Below are 16,571 nucleotides of genomic sequence, written 5' to 3'. Positions count from 1 at the left end.
GTCAGTGTTTAGATACTTGTTGGTAAGTACGTATACAAATATCGGTCAAGTGTTTTTCGTTTTTTTTTTCGATTTTCTTTTTCTTTCTGTTTATTTAAAAAAAAAAATTTATTTCTATTATTAACACTATTTTGCATTTTTATTTCCGTCCTCTCTCAATCCCATTCTCCGATGTACATGGCACGCGGCGTTGGCGGCATAACACCTCTCGTCGGTATCGGTACACGGCCATAAATATGATTATACGGTGATTCAATCCTCTCGTCTGAATCTGCGAAGACGATACTAGCGGTAATTACATTTTCTCCAACTTTATTTATTTCCATCTCATTATTCGGTCTGTAGAAATATTTTCATAAACGAATAGGCACTTAAACCGACTGCAAGGAATTTATTTGGAAACTTCTTCAAAGTCGATAGTGTCGAAGAATCCAGTTTGCAGAAACAACACGGCGCCGAAAAGATTGATCAGCTGATCCGTTTACGTAAACGTTCACTGAAGATTGGTAAAGACAGCCAGCCGTGGGTACTCTTTCGAAGCTAGCAAAGCTGTTGGTTGACTGATTTTATCACTTTAACCCTTTGACTGGCAAGGACGTCTATAGACGTTCAAAAAAGACGTGCCGCTTCTGGCGAGGACGTCTGACGTCCTCTAAATATTTCATCAATATCTTTGAAACGACTTAATCAATCGTTTTGAAATTTATAACTCTGGGGTTTTTTTGGGTTGCTGAATTCAAATTTGAGATCAAATTTTCAAAATTCAAAATGGCCGATCCAATATGGTGGACGAAAACTGTTTCAACTGGATTCGATCAGATTTGAACTCCTTGCTTCCTATATTAGATCCACTATCTTGAATTTTCAAAATTCGATTTCAGATTCGTAATCAGCGGCTCTGAACACCCCTGGGTAGAGTTTTGTGATCGAATTCGATCAAATTTGAACTTTTTGTCCGCCATGTTGGGTCCGCCAATTTGAACTTTGGGATTCAAATCCAGCGAACCCAAAAACATTTGTGTATACAGTTTCATAAAGATTCATTAATATTTTGCCTCTACCACAAATGGCACAAAAAAGTGAGTTTTGTCGTGCCAGTCAAGGGGTTAACTTGATAGGCAATAAAAAATACGACAGGCGAATAGGTTTTACTAAAGATTGAAAAATCGATATAGATATGTACGTACGTACCAAGTCCGCTCTCGAAACTTCTGGCGTGGTACATTATTGGGGGTCGACTTGGGGCTCCGTGGTGTCCGTAAATCTGCGACGAACTGCTACTGCTGACGTAGCCGCCCGCCCCAACGTAGCTCGGGGGTGGTTGAGGTCTACCGACGTGTCCGTAATTTGAGGTTAGTGGGACCACCGCCGGTTTGGCGTGACCGTTTTTCGCCATTTTGACAAAATTTGGCACTCGTGCTCTGAGACCGCAGTAGTAAGGATCGTCTGCAAGGTTGACAAATTAATGATCGGTTCTTGTCTTTTGCAGGATCTCTTCGAGGGTGAAATTCCACTCGAACTATCCTTGCCTTTGTTTTATTTGGCGTAAAAGAGAGTTCGACAACTCGCGACTGATGAACATTATCGTACGGTCAAAATGAAATCAGAGGTGTATCGATATCGAGAAGGCTGTCTTGACGTTTTGCCATGAATTTCAATTCGCCGGTCACCAACGTATGTTATTCCACGTGCAACATATGATACAGGATTTCAAGAATGGTTTTGTCATCATCGATTTTCCTTTTATTTCTTAGACTCACCATATTTTTTACTGTCGACCTTTTTACTCTTCTTATTATCGTCCTTTATTACCGGCGAAGGTCTTATGCTGCTCACGTAGTCATCCTCGATGTCATCGTAGTCGGGCTGAAAATGAATTTACAAAAAGGAATAACAATTTTGGTTCTTTATTGCAGAAACTGAGAGAAACTTCGATAAAACGCGCAGGTTCTTAAAAGTAAATCAATAAATTTCGACGTTTATCTTCCCTTTACATTTTTCCATTCGTCTTTGAACAGTAAAGAAAAAAAAAAAATTAAAAAAAAAACACAAAAAAACAGACAGGCAAACAGGTGAAAGAATGCCGGTTGATTCGTGATCTCGTATTGTTTTCTTGTAATTTCGATGTAATAAAAATGGTAAAAAACATATACCTTGGGAATGTCATGGCCGTAGAGATTTTCTCTCGGGGGAAGTTTTGGCGGTCTTTCACCGCGACGATGCTGATAGCTGGTCGATTGCATGTAGATTTGTTCACGTTCTAGCCTAGAACCGGCCGATTGAAGCCTTTCTTTCGTCGTTGTCGACGATGACGAGATCCCGGCTACGCTGTAAGGATCTTCGTCTGGAATTGGTATTCTAGGTCGATTTTTAATGTCCACCGGTCTTTGGAGCGCTAGAACTAAACAGCGATATTTTCACTCACGCTTGATTCGATAGAGTTTGAATATTTAGCAGTTCACGCGCCGCCAAGAGCGGGAAAACTCGAATATTTGAAAATTGACTTTGATAAAAAAGCACTACTTTTTACCTGGGGGTAATTTTGACTTGAGCATGTCCAGACCGACGACGTTTACGATCAAAACCCACACCGGACATTGTAGAAGGTCGGCTTCGGTTCTGACGAATACTATTGCACTTAGGCACTGCGTTTCGAGTCTGCGTCTGTCAGGGTACGCTCTTCTCGTCTCTCTCGACAAGTTTGTTTGATATTTGTTCATGTCGAATATCTAGAAAAATTGTCACAAAATTTATTTTGCAATTCAAGGAGCTCGAAAACGGCAGAACATTTGCGAATATCAAAATCTTCATACCTTTCCTGGTTTCTCGTGTTCCAAAGCGCCCTGCGAGTTGCGCAATATTTCTGGCCCGATGGCATTATCCTCCTGATTCGTGCACTTAACGTAAACGTTGCTTTTGCACAAACGTTTTATAAGTATATTTCCCTGATCGTCCATTTTTATTTTAACACCCTGATTTATGTGGCGTTTAGCCTCGTCAGTTTTCTGATCCCTCATCGGGTTATCGAATCCGCAGAGTCCTATCCTAAATTTAGAAAAAACCAAGAAGAACAAACAAAATCAGTCAAAATTATTAGACGCAATAATCCTTCCCGCAATTTCTGAACGGCAGCGAGTTGGAATCAGCCAGTCAGCAGTGACGACTGGCGGTAGCGTCGTGAATCAAATTGACTGTCACGAATTAAGAAGCGTGCAGCGTATACGATTGGTGAAAACTTGAACTAGTTCTCGATTTGAAAACTATTAGAGCGTCGTTGAAATTTTAACGAGTATAATAATACAGCGCTCGCGGTTTGCTTTCACGTCATTCATACACCACATAATTTAGCATATGATCATACAGAGAGAACGAAAATTATTACGAATTCGGAAAAAAATTCCAGTGACGAAATGGAACGTGACACTCGTGCCGCCGACTTTATATAAAGTCTTGTGTGGTTAAACTTTATGTATGCGATGAGGAAATAATGTACAGGTACACGTATACATGCGACGGTACTGCTGACGGAACTTGAGTAAAATAATTAGAAATCATGGATAATTATAAAAAGCGTAACTTATAGGTTGTATACACAGTTTTACGCTCGCCAGGGCGCGTCGGGAACTTTCCTGCGCTAAAAAGTAGCGCGCTCATAACTATATCGTAGCATTTCTTCTCCTTTTTTTTACAAGTCTTTAATATTTCTAGTATACTTTGTTTGTTCAACGAATGAACGTGAACAACGTCAATTTCGTGAGAAGAAAATTCTCAAGAATGTGGGGACAAAATGTTGAACCACTTGAACCACGAACAAAATACATCAAAGATTGGAGACAACATTGCAGCAAAAAAAAAAAAAATTGAAACAAATTCTACGCCATTGTTTTGTAACGACAAATTGAAAACGGTGTACCTGAAACCATCGAATCCGTCGTTGGAACCGTTCACCGTGAGAACCGGTGCCCTAGCGTAGGCCTTAGCGACTCGTCTGTTCCGTTCGAAGACAATCACTTTCGCCCAGATCTCGTCGTCGATCTGATTCCATTTGTCTAAGACTTCTTGTATGTGATCCTGCGGAAACGTAGAGAATAAAGAAAAAGATAAAGAAAAGATTGTTAACTTTCCTATAGTAATAATAATCGTGCACGAACTTACGCGGGTATCTAGGTAGCATCTGTAGGGCGAGACTCGGTAGAGTCTCGCCCCGAGTGTAACGCATCGAATTAGAATGACGCAATAGGCGGGGAAGGAAGTTATACGACCTTTCAATGACCTTCGTCGGGGATCGCGAATAGAAATTCAGATCGGTTGCTATATACTAATCGACTGCGTTTACATTATGTAGTCACCTTGTAAAGTTTGTCCAAATTGTACCAAACGTCCTCCTCCTCCTGCTCCTCGTATTGGGCGTCGGCAAGATTGTCTCTCGAACGGGAGAGAATTTTTCTTCTTGACACCATGATCACGAAATCAATGAGAGTCCTCGTTATTGATTAATTAATAAAGACCCGCGTCAAGGAGTCGACGAATTGTTATATCTTTAGTTCCTCAAGTTCACCCTTCTTCTTTTTATCTGCAATAAAACAAAAAAAATGTCATCAATATTCCATCGCGTTTTCTTTTTTCCGTACACATGTTATATTTTTCTTCTTCTCAAGTATTTCTGAAATCCTTAATTCATACATATGTTCCCTTTTGCTTTCTCTTTCCAACGAAAGTCATCGTGCAGTTTTGCCAAATTTTTGCGTGTCGACAAATTAGCGGAAATGTGGACGCGTGCGTATTTTTTTAAATTTATTTTAGACAAAGGGACTCGGTGGGGTCCCGTGGCCCCATGTAATTACATAACGATACGGGAGCATAATAACATAACATAACACAACAGCATACAGCACAACACGAGATGTGCAGTTAAAGGATAGAAGGCAGCATGCCTTGCACAATAAAACGAGTTGCTACAGGATCAGCACTGCTTATTCAACTACTTATAGCAGTCGCTGTTGGTGCTGCTATTGCTCTTATAATACCGCCGCCGTCGTCGCCGATCGCGGTGAAAGTTGAAGCTGCTGTATATAGCTATAGATACGTATATATATGTATATACTTGATCGTTCCCGGACTTGGAATTTATATTTTATAACCGCAGCTATGTGTACGAATATAGTATATCTGTACGGATTTTGTCTTGATTATTTATTCTGTAATAAGCGTGCGATCCAAAAATATGAATATTCATTATGAATCAAGATTCTTGTTGAAAAATGAACAGTCAGTTATTTTTTTTCTATTAGAAAGTGACTTAGAAAACGTACAATTCGATTGTCGTTAGCAGGCCCGGAGGAATTCCATATCCTATTATGTTTGTAATAATTTAATAGACACGGTGGAAATGATAATTTGGTGCGCAGGCACGAGCGCGGATAATTTGAAATTGCGCGGCAAATTCAAAAAGTGGGGCAAGAGCAAGGACAGTCGGTCGTTTGTCAATGACTGCAGGCACTTATACAGGTGAAATTGGGCAGCTTTTAGTCTTCTTCGGTTCTTCCGGATTCACCAATCATAATTAGAAAAAAATGAAAGTAAAAACAGCGACAAATAGTGGAAGACACAACAAAATAAAGAAATAAAAAATCTTGAGTGAACGTATAATAAGTGGAACAATTGAAGGCTGCCGTGATCAACGAACCGTATACAGAAGAGATTCGTATTACACACATGGCATATGCATGGTGTTTACAAAACATGAAATTTATCGCCGATGAAAACAATTTCACGATCGTGATAAGATTTAGAAATTCAAACAACGTGTATTATTAAACACGCGTCAAAAATAAAAGTTACTGCTAACTTATTCATATACCTATTTTTATTATCCTATACTCTCTCCTCACATTCTGGAAGTGTGCAAATTGAAAAAATCATAGAGAAAAAAGAAAAATAAAAGCGCATCTTCAGAACAATTTATATCAATCATAATTATTAAGGTTACCCTAATTATGAATGGTTTTTTGTTCAATTGTTGCCAGGTAAATACCCGTTTCGGTAATTTTTTTTATAGCTCCAAAATAAAGGTACTCATCCGCACCTATATGTATACATATAATTGTGTATAAAGTACGGGTATGTGTATACATTTACAACGAGAAGTGTCGGCATCTAAAACTTCGAGACTTTCACTTTTAATAAAATGCGAAGGCTGCTAGCAGCAGCAGCAACAGCAGCAGCAGGAGCAGCTGCGTGCTATCTGTAGCATACATGCTCTAGACATGTAGTTTGTCGCCCCTTTTTCGCTTTAACATTAATAATGATCATAATACCGAAATGTCCCAAACTTCGGACACAAAATTAAATATGTCATATTGGGTCCACATTTCGTAGGGTCTCCACTTACAATTAGAGTAGTATTAAGTGCAACACTTCGGTGTCGCGGAGAATATTATCATGGAACATGATTAATGTAAAGATAACCTCAAAATTGTTGGTTGCGACGTGAAACGTCCCGTGTAATATACAACAGGATAATTTCACGTTCACGCGTAATTCCTTTCTGCGCACATACATGGATTATACCCGACATTATTCAACATCTCCAAGAGCCATAAGATACAGAAAGGTGTGGTGCACTGAATTGCAGAGTATATATATATATATACACCCACACACACATACGCAGCGAAATCACCGCTTTATCATAACATGTACATGTAATATAATAGGTCTGTATAGATGTAATACCAGCGGTGCTTTCGCCATTACGTTTTGCGGCATGTGCATGCACTATAAGTATAGGTATGCGGGTAGGCGATCAAATTCCATCTTGCGCACAACACAATATGCCACACGCGTGCATGTATAATGCACACTTTATTTCATGTTATACATATTAAATATAGAACGGTACATGTATTGCATGTGTCGCATACCTTAGCTAGCTATTTGTGTATCTAAAGCGAGGGTGTGGCTGCAGGGCCAATATGGCGGCTGGCCGGATTATCAGCTGATCTTTTTGGGGTCATCTGCACGGATATCACGGCGTTAAAAAACTTCGTTCAAATTGTGCAACGCTTGGAAATTGTCACTCCGAGTTACCGGAGGACGAAATTGAGGATATGGAACCAATTTTCGGCTAGAGTGTGCTGTATGTTTCTTCCCTCCGCTAGGTGGCGTTATTTTCATGAATGTTTTTTTCTACAACCGCACCCGAGAAGTGTTTGAACACAATATTCGTAAATAGGAAAGTCGCGGCGCGCACTTTCCTTTGGTTACATAAATTATCTGACCTCCCTTCTCGCCTGTCTCACCGCTTCTCGCCCCACGTCGACATTCTACCATAACAACGTTGTAATTGTGCCAGTGGGCAATATTTTTTTACAAGCTTAATATGATACGTACTTATAACAGTATTTAATTATTGTCATAGATAAGTCGTTACACGCGATGAAAGTTTTTTACAATTTTCAATTCCTCTCGAGCACGGTACTTATAAACATCCTGTATATAAAATATAAACATATATATACTCGTTAAATCATTCGTTTATTGTACTTAACTTCTGCTAATCCTCGATTATTTATTTTTTCTTCGTGTTTTTTCGACCGACATTTAGTTCGGAACCGAATTATAGTTGAAAGTGAAGAATGAAAACGATCAAAACAAAATTAATCAAATGTTTTACGATGCCAGTTTGGATAAATTGTGTACATATCCTGATTGGAATTAAAAAGTGTTAATTTGTATTACCTGTGTAATTATATAATAATGCGATGAATATAGAAGAATTTTTTTTATTTTTACGGATTGCCGAGCGATTTCATAACAGGCAGGTTGCAGGTATAGTTTTAGTATAATATATAATATTGTATTATATTGATATTAAACATATACATGCACCCGTTGTATATATTAAACGTGACATCTCGCCTCACTCGCCGTTTCGTAAATATGAAAGTTTATTCTCTATACACAGGTATATGCATAATAGTATATGGTATACCGTATAGGTGTATCGGTATTATGCTACTAACTCTTACTGCGGAATGTATCGCCTCAACACGATAGCTGTACATAAGTTTTATACTATGTCTACGTATAGGAAATCATATCAACGAAACTTTCGATCCTAGCGTATACAAACTTACATGAAATATTTATACCACAAAAATTATAGTTTATACGAGGATATGAAATAAACTTGTCAAACAAAAAGTTCGCATGATAAAAAATATAGGGATCGACGTTTTCCAGGGTGAACAGGGAAAAGATTAAATTATTGATTGATTACACACACCTCCAAGAAAAATAAAAAAGTTACTTGTATCCGCTTCTGCAATAATTCCGGTTTACGATTGTCATCCCACATGTACGCAATGAAGAATACCGGCTCCTGACGAAGACGAGTCTGAATCAGCACACGAAGTGTTCCGCTACCGTGAATCACGTACAAGCCCCGAGCAAAGATATTCCCAAATGACGTAGAGGCTTGGTATTTCTGATTGTCTATTTTTTTTAGTATTTCATTAAAAATACGTTCAAGAAAATTACCATTCAAAAGCAGATAATAATCAGAATGATAAAACACTCGAGTGTGTTTTTTTTCTTCACCGTATTATTACTGTTCGTAGACGATGTTTGAGAACTTCCAGGCCCGATTAATAATTAAAAATGCAAACTTGTGTTGTCCCTTTCACTGATCATAGTGTCGCTACCGTCGAGACGAATCCAACGAGCTCAAAATCGTTGATTTCTGACCAGGTGATCCGGAGATATCAACGCTCGAAATGCGCGATGGACTCGCGCGAGCCCGACAGCTAGCCGGCGCTACTCAGTTTGTAGCGCGACTCTGCCACTCCCTCTCGTGTTTCAAAACTGCGAAATGGGATATCTCGGAATCGGTTTATCAGAACTTTCCGATCATGGGACTCATTGGATTCGGCTTGAAGCCAGCTACAACTTGAACAAGAAATCAAGCCAATATGGTTTTAAAAAAATACCGATCAGCCGATCTCGGTTGAATGATCTATCGGGGTTTTAGCGTGGCAAAGAAATATCATAAATCTCGTCGTCGCATGTATTTCCAAACAAAGAAGAACGACGACACGCATTAAAATACCGAGTCGAACGGTATAAGGAAAGAATACGCGATGTACGTGATGAGCAAAAACTCCGTTAATTGTTGTTGAAGGCGTAGGCAGCGTGTAAATAGGCAACTTCAGATAACCGTTAGTTGTGTGTTGTACCGTCTGCCTCTGGCAAAAATGTAACAGAGAGAACAAGGCTCCCGCATCTTTTGGTACTTTGGCATTCGTGTATGTAAAATGTACTTTCGTACCTATTATTTCCATCGTTGCACCCCCTAAAAGGTTTGATTACGTTAAAAAAAAGATTCTGTCAAAAGATGGGCGTTCTGCGTTGTACCGAAGATCGTGCTCATTTGATTTTTTACTTTCTTACATTCTTTTGTACTTATGAAGAGTCGTGAACAAATTTTTTTTTATTGCTTACATCAATCACAATATCATTTTACGCCACAAAGAAGACCCGCAAAAGTAATTGTAATATTAAGTTTCCAGTTGAAGTTTTGAGAAGTGTATCTAATGACTGTTTCATTATTAATCCGATCTCATAAAATAGTTATACTTTAATACAAACTTTTAATTTAGAAAAATAAGATTCCCGTTCGATACATTATTATGTTATCGATCGTGATCTTTGGGTTGACTATAAATTTCAGGACAGAAATAATAATTAAAGTGCTACAGCATGTTTCTTCACGAATTGAAGAAAAAAATACGTGGAAGACGGTGAAAAATCAAATGAGCGTGTTGTTCCACATAACGTGGAACGTTCATCTTTTGACAGAATCTTTCTTTTAACTAAACCAAACCTTTTAGGTGGGAAACGGCAGATTATTTTTTTTGAAAGACCCTAATATATAATATATACCACCGAATAAAGCAAATTGAATACGTAATTAAAACCCGGGATCGGAAAACTTGACAACTAAACTTCCTTGGGTTTCATTGCGTTTACAGTCTACAGTTTACAAGAAATGGTGAATCTCCGTCTGCGGTTTTGTGACCATCACTTAAAATTTTTTTCTCACTTTTATTTTCCTACTCCTTGATGTAATTTCGTTTGTAGACTCGTTTTCTGAATTATCGCAGTGTCATTTTTGACTTCCATACTCTTTCTTCTTCATACGTATCCAATTCATTACCTTAGCCCATGGCTCTAGTTCGAGGTGAGACAATTGGCGAGCCGTAAGTACGCGTAGGTACACACTTAAGCTGGCTCTTACATGACTGTAAGTGCGACTAGAAATTTTTCTTAAAAAGTTGAACGAGGTCAAGCCGAAAGTTCTATAGATACATTATTTAGCGTATAACCGTGTCTCAGCTTTGCGCAATAGTTATCACCGCTGTAACCACTCCGCGAAAAGAGGGGAAAGAAAGGGTATTAGAAAGAAAAAAAATGGTTGATTCGCTTTTTTAGAAAAATATTCATTCGCTCATTCAACGTCTCCTGTTTTTTTAAATTCAACATAGTCCTCAGTCGATTATCATTTCTCAACCGTTGATTAATAGTTACATTAGGTTTCGAAAGGAAAACATATAGACATAGGTAGGTATGGGTTGGAGAAGTTGGAGGTGCTTCAAGATATCAAAGCTTAATGCCTGAGTAATGAAACAAAAAAGAAACCAGAAGTAATTTGTAAAACTTCTTTAAAAACTTTTTAGCCTCGGTTATTCGTAGAATCGGTGAATACATGTTATTTTTTACTTTGGAAATACCGCGTAGTTTTTCCTCTTAAATTCTTTCCGCCTCATCTCTGATTCGCGTTGTTCAACTTCGCCAACTCCAGCACACAGAGCGAAGTGGAGAGTTCGCGTCATCGAGGGAGAATCCAGCTGGACCGGGAATGCAAGAAGAGAAAGAGAAGGGCGATAGTCGAAAGAAAGATAGACTGATAGAGAGAGAGTAAAAGTGTCGATGGGCTGGCAAGGACTGAAAATTCGGAAATTGTCATGTTTATCACGTTCTTTGAAGAGGTTTACATACCTGCATATATCTAAATACCCGTATATATGCATACGAATGCAAGTATTTGGCATTCCTAAAAAAAATAAGCACGCATGCATGCATTATACCTGGCGCGACGCCGAGGAGTTGGAGTCATGATCGTCCGGTCTGAAACCGCATCTCCGCGGGGAACCTCGATAGCTTTGGCGGGGGGGAGGGGGGCACAGAGCCGAGATAAACGCGAAGGAGCAGTAAAAAGAAGGTAATCGTGAACTCCGGTGACCTTCAGCGGCCTTGGTTCCTCTACGTGGCCCTCGTCGGTCGATCCTCTTAGTCTTTCCTCTCTCTCTTTCTCTTTTTTTCTCTTTTACTTGGTTATAGTGTAGCTTCCCCATTTATATACCGCAATTCTATCTATTGCTCACCGGGATTTCAAACCCATGCCCCGTCGATGCTGTTGGTATACATGTACCATTTATATCGCTTGTTTCTTATTATATTGCAATTTACCTTTGCAGATGTTGTGGGAAATCAAGATACGATTTGAATGAGACCCTAAACTTTGAATTCCGACAATTCCATCACGAGATATTTCGTTTTTAGATACAAAATATGGCGAAAAAAGTGTTCGGTTGGGTTCGAGTTGATACTTTCATACGAGTGTCGTTTCGATTTCATCACTGCATGTGTGTGTATGATTAGAGCGTATAAATGTCATAGAATCTGCCAAGCTGGTATTTTTAGTTGGTCAGCGTATGATGTTACAGCATCAATATTACATCAGGCGTACAAAAAGTAGTGAAATATATGGCAAAACATTATTAATGTCAAAAATCCGTAAAGTACGCATTTTTGGATGGCCAGCGAATAATGCTACGTTATCAATATTATACTAGGGGTTCAAACAGAAGTAAAATACATCGTAAAAGTATCAGAAACGTTTAAAAATCCGCCCAAAACGTATTTTTACAAAGGCTATAAAATTATATAATGGGGCGCGAAAACTAATCTTCAGTCTATTGCGAAATAAAAAAATTGAGTCAAGCTTTATACATCTGCCTCACAAGTATGGTTCTCGAATTCGGATCTGACTGTTTTGTCTAGTGACGACAGATCATTCCTAAGCGATATACTTGGTAACTCAGTATGGCAACTCCAATCAGCGACCCCGAAAACCCCCGTATAGAGTTTTTTGACCACTTTGAGATCCACCATATTGGATTCACCATCTAGAATTTTTGAAATTTGATTTCAGATTTGTGATCAGCGACCCCGAAAACCACAGAATACTATCTTGTCATACAAGTTGACTCAGCCCAATAATGTGTGACTCAAAGGCTTAAGATTTCTAAGGTGTTAATTAACCGCACGATTTTACTTTGTTAAACTCTCGCTTTCCGAAGGTATTCGAAACTAATATTATAGCGAACAGAGTGATGATGAACTGCACGTAAATTGATATAGCATAGTTATTATAAATATATCTTTTGAAGTACACTCATTGAAAAAATTAATGCCGCCTCCCCCTCCCGTTTTTGGCCGAGAAAAAGTTCAACTTTGACGCTGTAAATTTGGGTAATTTGAAAGTTGAATATCGAATCAAAAACGATTTTGAAATTGAAGATCTTGACTTTTTCAATCTGCATTCTCCAAATTTAGTCTACACACATTTTTTCTCGAGTAATCCTATCCTTAAGTCACTCACGTCAAATTTGTAAAGTGAACCTTTGACTTCGCACGGTCATACGCGAAGAACAATTATTTTCTGTTTTACACTTGCAAAATATTCATTTTGTATCTTGGAGTTTCTTCTTGAAAATGCTTTTTTCTAAATTTCGTTTGCGATTTTTTTTCGCTATGTTATCCAACACCAAAGAAATAGTGGTTAAAAAAAATTTGATCCGACGGAATAATTGAAAAAATCATCGTACAGAGATGTTGAAAAAAAGGAAGTTGGAGCTCGAATGTCGCCTTTCTGAATCTTTAATAAAACAAATATCCTCGGCGCCACTGACATTCATTTCCATTTATGTACCATTCATTTACTCCAAAAGAAAAGGACAAAATTGACGTAAAAATTACATCATTAGCTATTAGGTCGACTATTGCAAATGTGTGCAAAAAATCAAAACAAACACTCACTTGATTCGTTAATTCATTCGTTATGCGATTTCTGTTTTACCTATCGTCCCTGAGTAAAATTTGGACTGTTTCTTCAGAATCGAAGTAGAAACGCGATGATATTTTTTTCAAAATTTTAAATTGGTGAGTTGATGATGAAAATAGCAAATGAAATTTATAAACAAAATAATAATTATTTAATAATCTCAAACGCAAATTTGAAATACGTCACTGCATAGAATGAATCAAGATCTTCAAAATCGATCTCCTGCATTTTTTTGTACGACTAATGAATTCGAAGATACAACAGATGAATGTTCGCATGTGCGACATTTTTTGTGATTTCCCGTAATTTTCAACCATGCATATCTTCTTCAAGAAAAATCGCAAATTTTTTTCGCGAAATACGTGTTCCATTATTTCATTAGTAGAATTTCATTGATTAAAATTTTTACCGAAAATCGTACGGTTTGACGTGAAACAAACGATATGCAACCTGTCTATAAATTGTGTCTTTAATTCTTTTTGTTGCTTCATCTTCTGAAATTTTGCCGGAGGTATTATAAGTTGTATAATATGAACATGCACGTACGTGTAACATATATGCATAGGTAAATGTGTATTCGGAAATATAATTCTCTAAAATTATTCAGACGACCTTTCAAATTTTCACTATACGTAGGTGAATACGTGCATGAGTACATGCATACCTAGATGACTTAGCTGTGTATTATACAAACAGATTGTTATCGCGCTGCACATTATTTCTTCTGTTATTACTATTATTACAATCATTAGTATACATGTAATGACGTACAGTGTCTGCCTATCGATGAAAGTGTAAAATGCTAATGGCGAATTCCAGAATCTGTGAAGGTATATGGATATACGTGTATAAATATATAGATGTTTAAAAACACGATATTAAAAATCTGGTATGTAAAATTGTCTACAAATTATCTATCAGGCGCGCAAAAAATAGCATAAAATCGACGAAGGACATCTCATATATGCGTACGGTATAAAATTCATGAGGAATGGTTTTTCGTTTTATTTTTACCCACATCTTGACCAAGTTTTTTTTATTTTTTTTCATTCAAAGTTCCTATCTATTTTTGCGTGGTTGTAAAAAGTCACGACGAAAAGAGATAATTGGAAACAAAGACACGATTTATTCGAGAGCAGAAAAATCGTCTTCAATTGTCGGAACTAAATCCGGTATAAATATGTAATAAGTCACTTTTGACAAACAATTTCCATTCTCTGCAGAGTTCGAAATGATACATGATATACTTAATAATTCAATAGAAGAAGAAAAAAAAACAATTCCGTTTCAAATACCAAGTGGCCAAAAACTGGATTTCAAGCTAACCAGAATACGTTTATGCGTACACTCGAATTATACATTATATCCGTATGCATGTGTTACTCGACATGAAATCACTTTCAATTTTTTTCTCTCGTCTCTTATTCCGCGTCTCGTACATAATACATAGTTATACCGATTGTAATGTAGTTCAGCAACACGATATTATAATACATGATTATATGTATCGGATTATGTCTGCTATAATATATACCGACCGCACATGTTAATGCATATTGATGTTGTATTTCGCAATATGTAATTTCCTATACATATCGCGCGCCTTAAAAGTTCACACGCTGTTGGAATAATTTTTGTAAATTTTTTTAAATCTGTATTTCCATCGATTACCTCACAATCGGTATAAGATTTTTTTCTCTCTATCAAATCCATTAGCTATAGGTATTAACGTGATGACGTTTCCATACGTATGTGTGATAAAATTTTACTTTATTTTAAAATCGATCGATGTAACGAGTCGAATTTCATCTCGAAACACTTATTGAATTATAGTAAATGAGTGTATATGTAGATACATGAATAAATAACGCACAGTGTATATACGTATATTTACGTCTACCTATGTAGAAGCTTTCACTTCCACAAAGAATGCGAAGGCCTCTCTGCACCGAGTACGGAGCGAGCGAGTGCGACGAAGGCGGGCGGCAGGCAGGGTAAGGCCTGTGTAAGAAATCCGTCGACTGGCTACTCTCTACAGCTATCGCTACTCGCGTATAAACTCGACGGTTGGTTCAAGTTTGCTGCATGCTGCTGACTTTAAAACGAATGGAAACTGGTTCTGCCTGAGCGAACAGCGAGCGCGCGTAGGATGGACCGATAAGTACTTACGTGTAGGCCCTGCTCCTCGCACGTTATTGCCTATTCGTCAAATCATTGTTCCGATCTTTTTTCACTAACAATACGACCGTTTTCTAGCATTTTTCCTTCGCACACCGTTTGAATCTCCCGCCCCGCGGCGCGCGTTAAGCGCGCGTAATTCAAAAGCGCCGATTCAAAAATTCGAAATTCGAATGACGTGCGTCGAGAGCGTAAAATGACGACGAGTGTGCTGTAGAGAATGACCGTTTCTACGTAGGCAGAAGGAAGAGGAATTGATGAACACACGTCGAACTCGCTTCGCGGTTCGAATCGTAATTTGAAAATACCGTTATCCCGGGGGCATGCGCGACTTCTAAGGTACAGGTACTATACCTATATACGCATACCTTTCGGGTGACAGAAGCACCAGCAGAAACAGCAGCACCACCAGCAGGACCACCGCTCTAGCCACCAGCGGAGAAACGATCCTCGTATTTCCGTTGCCCCCGATCCAATATGGTATCATATGTTTGTCTATATTTTAATCGGCGAGACCACATTAACGGCCCTAGTCGAATGCTCTGTGGATTGCTTCGTTCATCGTAGCAAAAATATTGCAAAAAAACAACAAGAAAAAATCAAAAGACGGCTCTTAACGGTCTCGATCCTTGTTTGATACCATATTATCAAGACTCTTTGAACGAATTAGACAAAACAGTGTCTATTCACAGGCGGTATAAAATATGTCGACGAATTTTTATCTTGATATTTATATAATCGTATATTTATACAGACACTTGTGTTTCGTTGAATTATACTCTTATTTTTTACTTTTTTGTTTATTATTCACTCACACTCTGCACGCGCGGCACAATCAAGGGTACAAAAGCACGAGCCCTTTTCTCACTGAACAGTAAAAATCCTAGGCTAGCAGCGGTTCACTGAAAGTCGTAGGACGAAAACCGCGTCGAAAACACGCACCTAATACTTGACAGGTATCGACACGGTGGCGCAGCCTTGCGCGAGTGAGAGTATTAAACCGAGGCGCGAGACGTTCACCATCTTGGTGAACGGCCCCTGAGATCGAGACTTCGGAGCTCGAGGCGCATGCGCGACTTTGTATCCGTGACGTCAGAAATGGGACAAGGAGCGCGAGACCCGTTCGCTTCGCTCGCTCTTCTCTGGCCTTTAAGCCTTTCGAGCCTTCGGACTGATCGGCGAGACTCTGGGTTGGGTGAATATCATA

At 38.4% G+C, this 16,571-nt stretch overlaps 1 protein-coding gene across 2 annotated transcripts; it reads right to left on the bottom strand.

The window, feature by feature from the left end:
* Positions 1 to 61: 61 nt before the first annotated feature.
* LOC124411936 lies at positions 62 to 16,473 on the bottom strand. 2 transcript variants are annotated; one of them, XM_046891490.1, is made up of 9 exons: positions 15,733 to 16,473; positions 4,350 to 4,573; positions 3,914 to 4,071; positions 2,814 to 3,045; positions 2,531 to 2,729; positions 2,154 to 2,401; positions 1,761 to 1,866; positions 1,188 to 1,446; positions 62 to 271 (listed from the first exon to the last, which is right to left on the bottom strand). In XM_046891490.1, the coding sequence occupies exons 2-9, from the start codon at positions 4,458 to 4,460 to the stop codon at positions 253 to 255; spliced, it is 1,332 nt and encodes a 443-aa protein (XP_046747446.1). In that variant the 5' UTR covers positions 4,461 to 4,573; positions 15,733 to 16,473; the 3' UTR covers positions 62 to 252. The 2 variants fall into 2 exon arrangements, with proteins under 2 accessions (XP_046747446.1, XP_046747445.1); XM_046891489.1 differs by having other exon boundaries at positions 1,192 to 1,446; positions 15,733 to 16,466.
* Positions 16,474 to 16,571: the final 98 nt, after the last annotated feature.

This window comes from Diprion similis, chromosome 10 (genome assembly GCF_021155765.1).
Source record: "Diprion similis isolate iyDipSimi1 chromosome 10, iyDipSimi1.1, whole genome shotgun sequence".
NCBI lineage: Eukaryota > Metazoa > Arthropoda > Insecta > Hymenoptera > Diprionidae > Diprion > Diprion similis.
Note: the sequence above shows the minus strand (reverse complement) of the source record. Positions and strands in the feature narration are given on the sequence as shown.

Coding starts and splice junctions, on each gene's coding strand:
- LOC124411936 (XM_046891489.1), bottom strand. CDS start 4,460: ATGGTGTCAAGAAGAAAAATTCTCTCCCGTTCGAGAGACAATCTTGCC. Junction 1,447..1,760: donor GGTCGACAGTAAAAAATATG/GTGAGTCTAAGA, acceptor TCAACCTTGCAG/ACGATCCTTACTACTGCGGT. Junction 272..1,191: donor AAGTTTCGAGAGCGGACTTG/GTACGTACGTAC, acceptor TCGTCTTCGCAG/ATTCAGACGAGAGGATTGAA.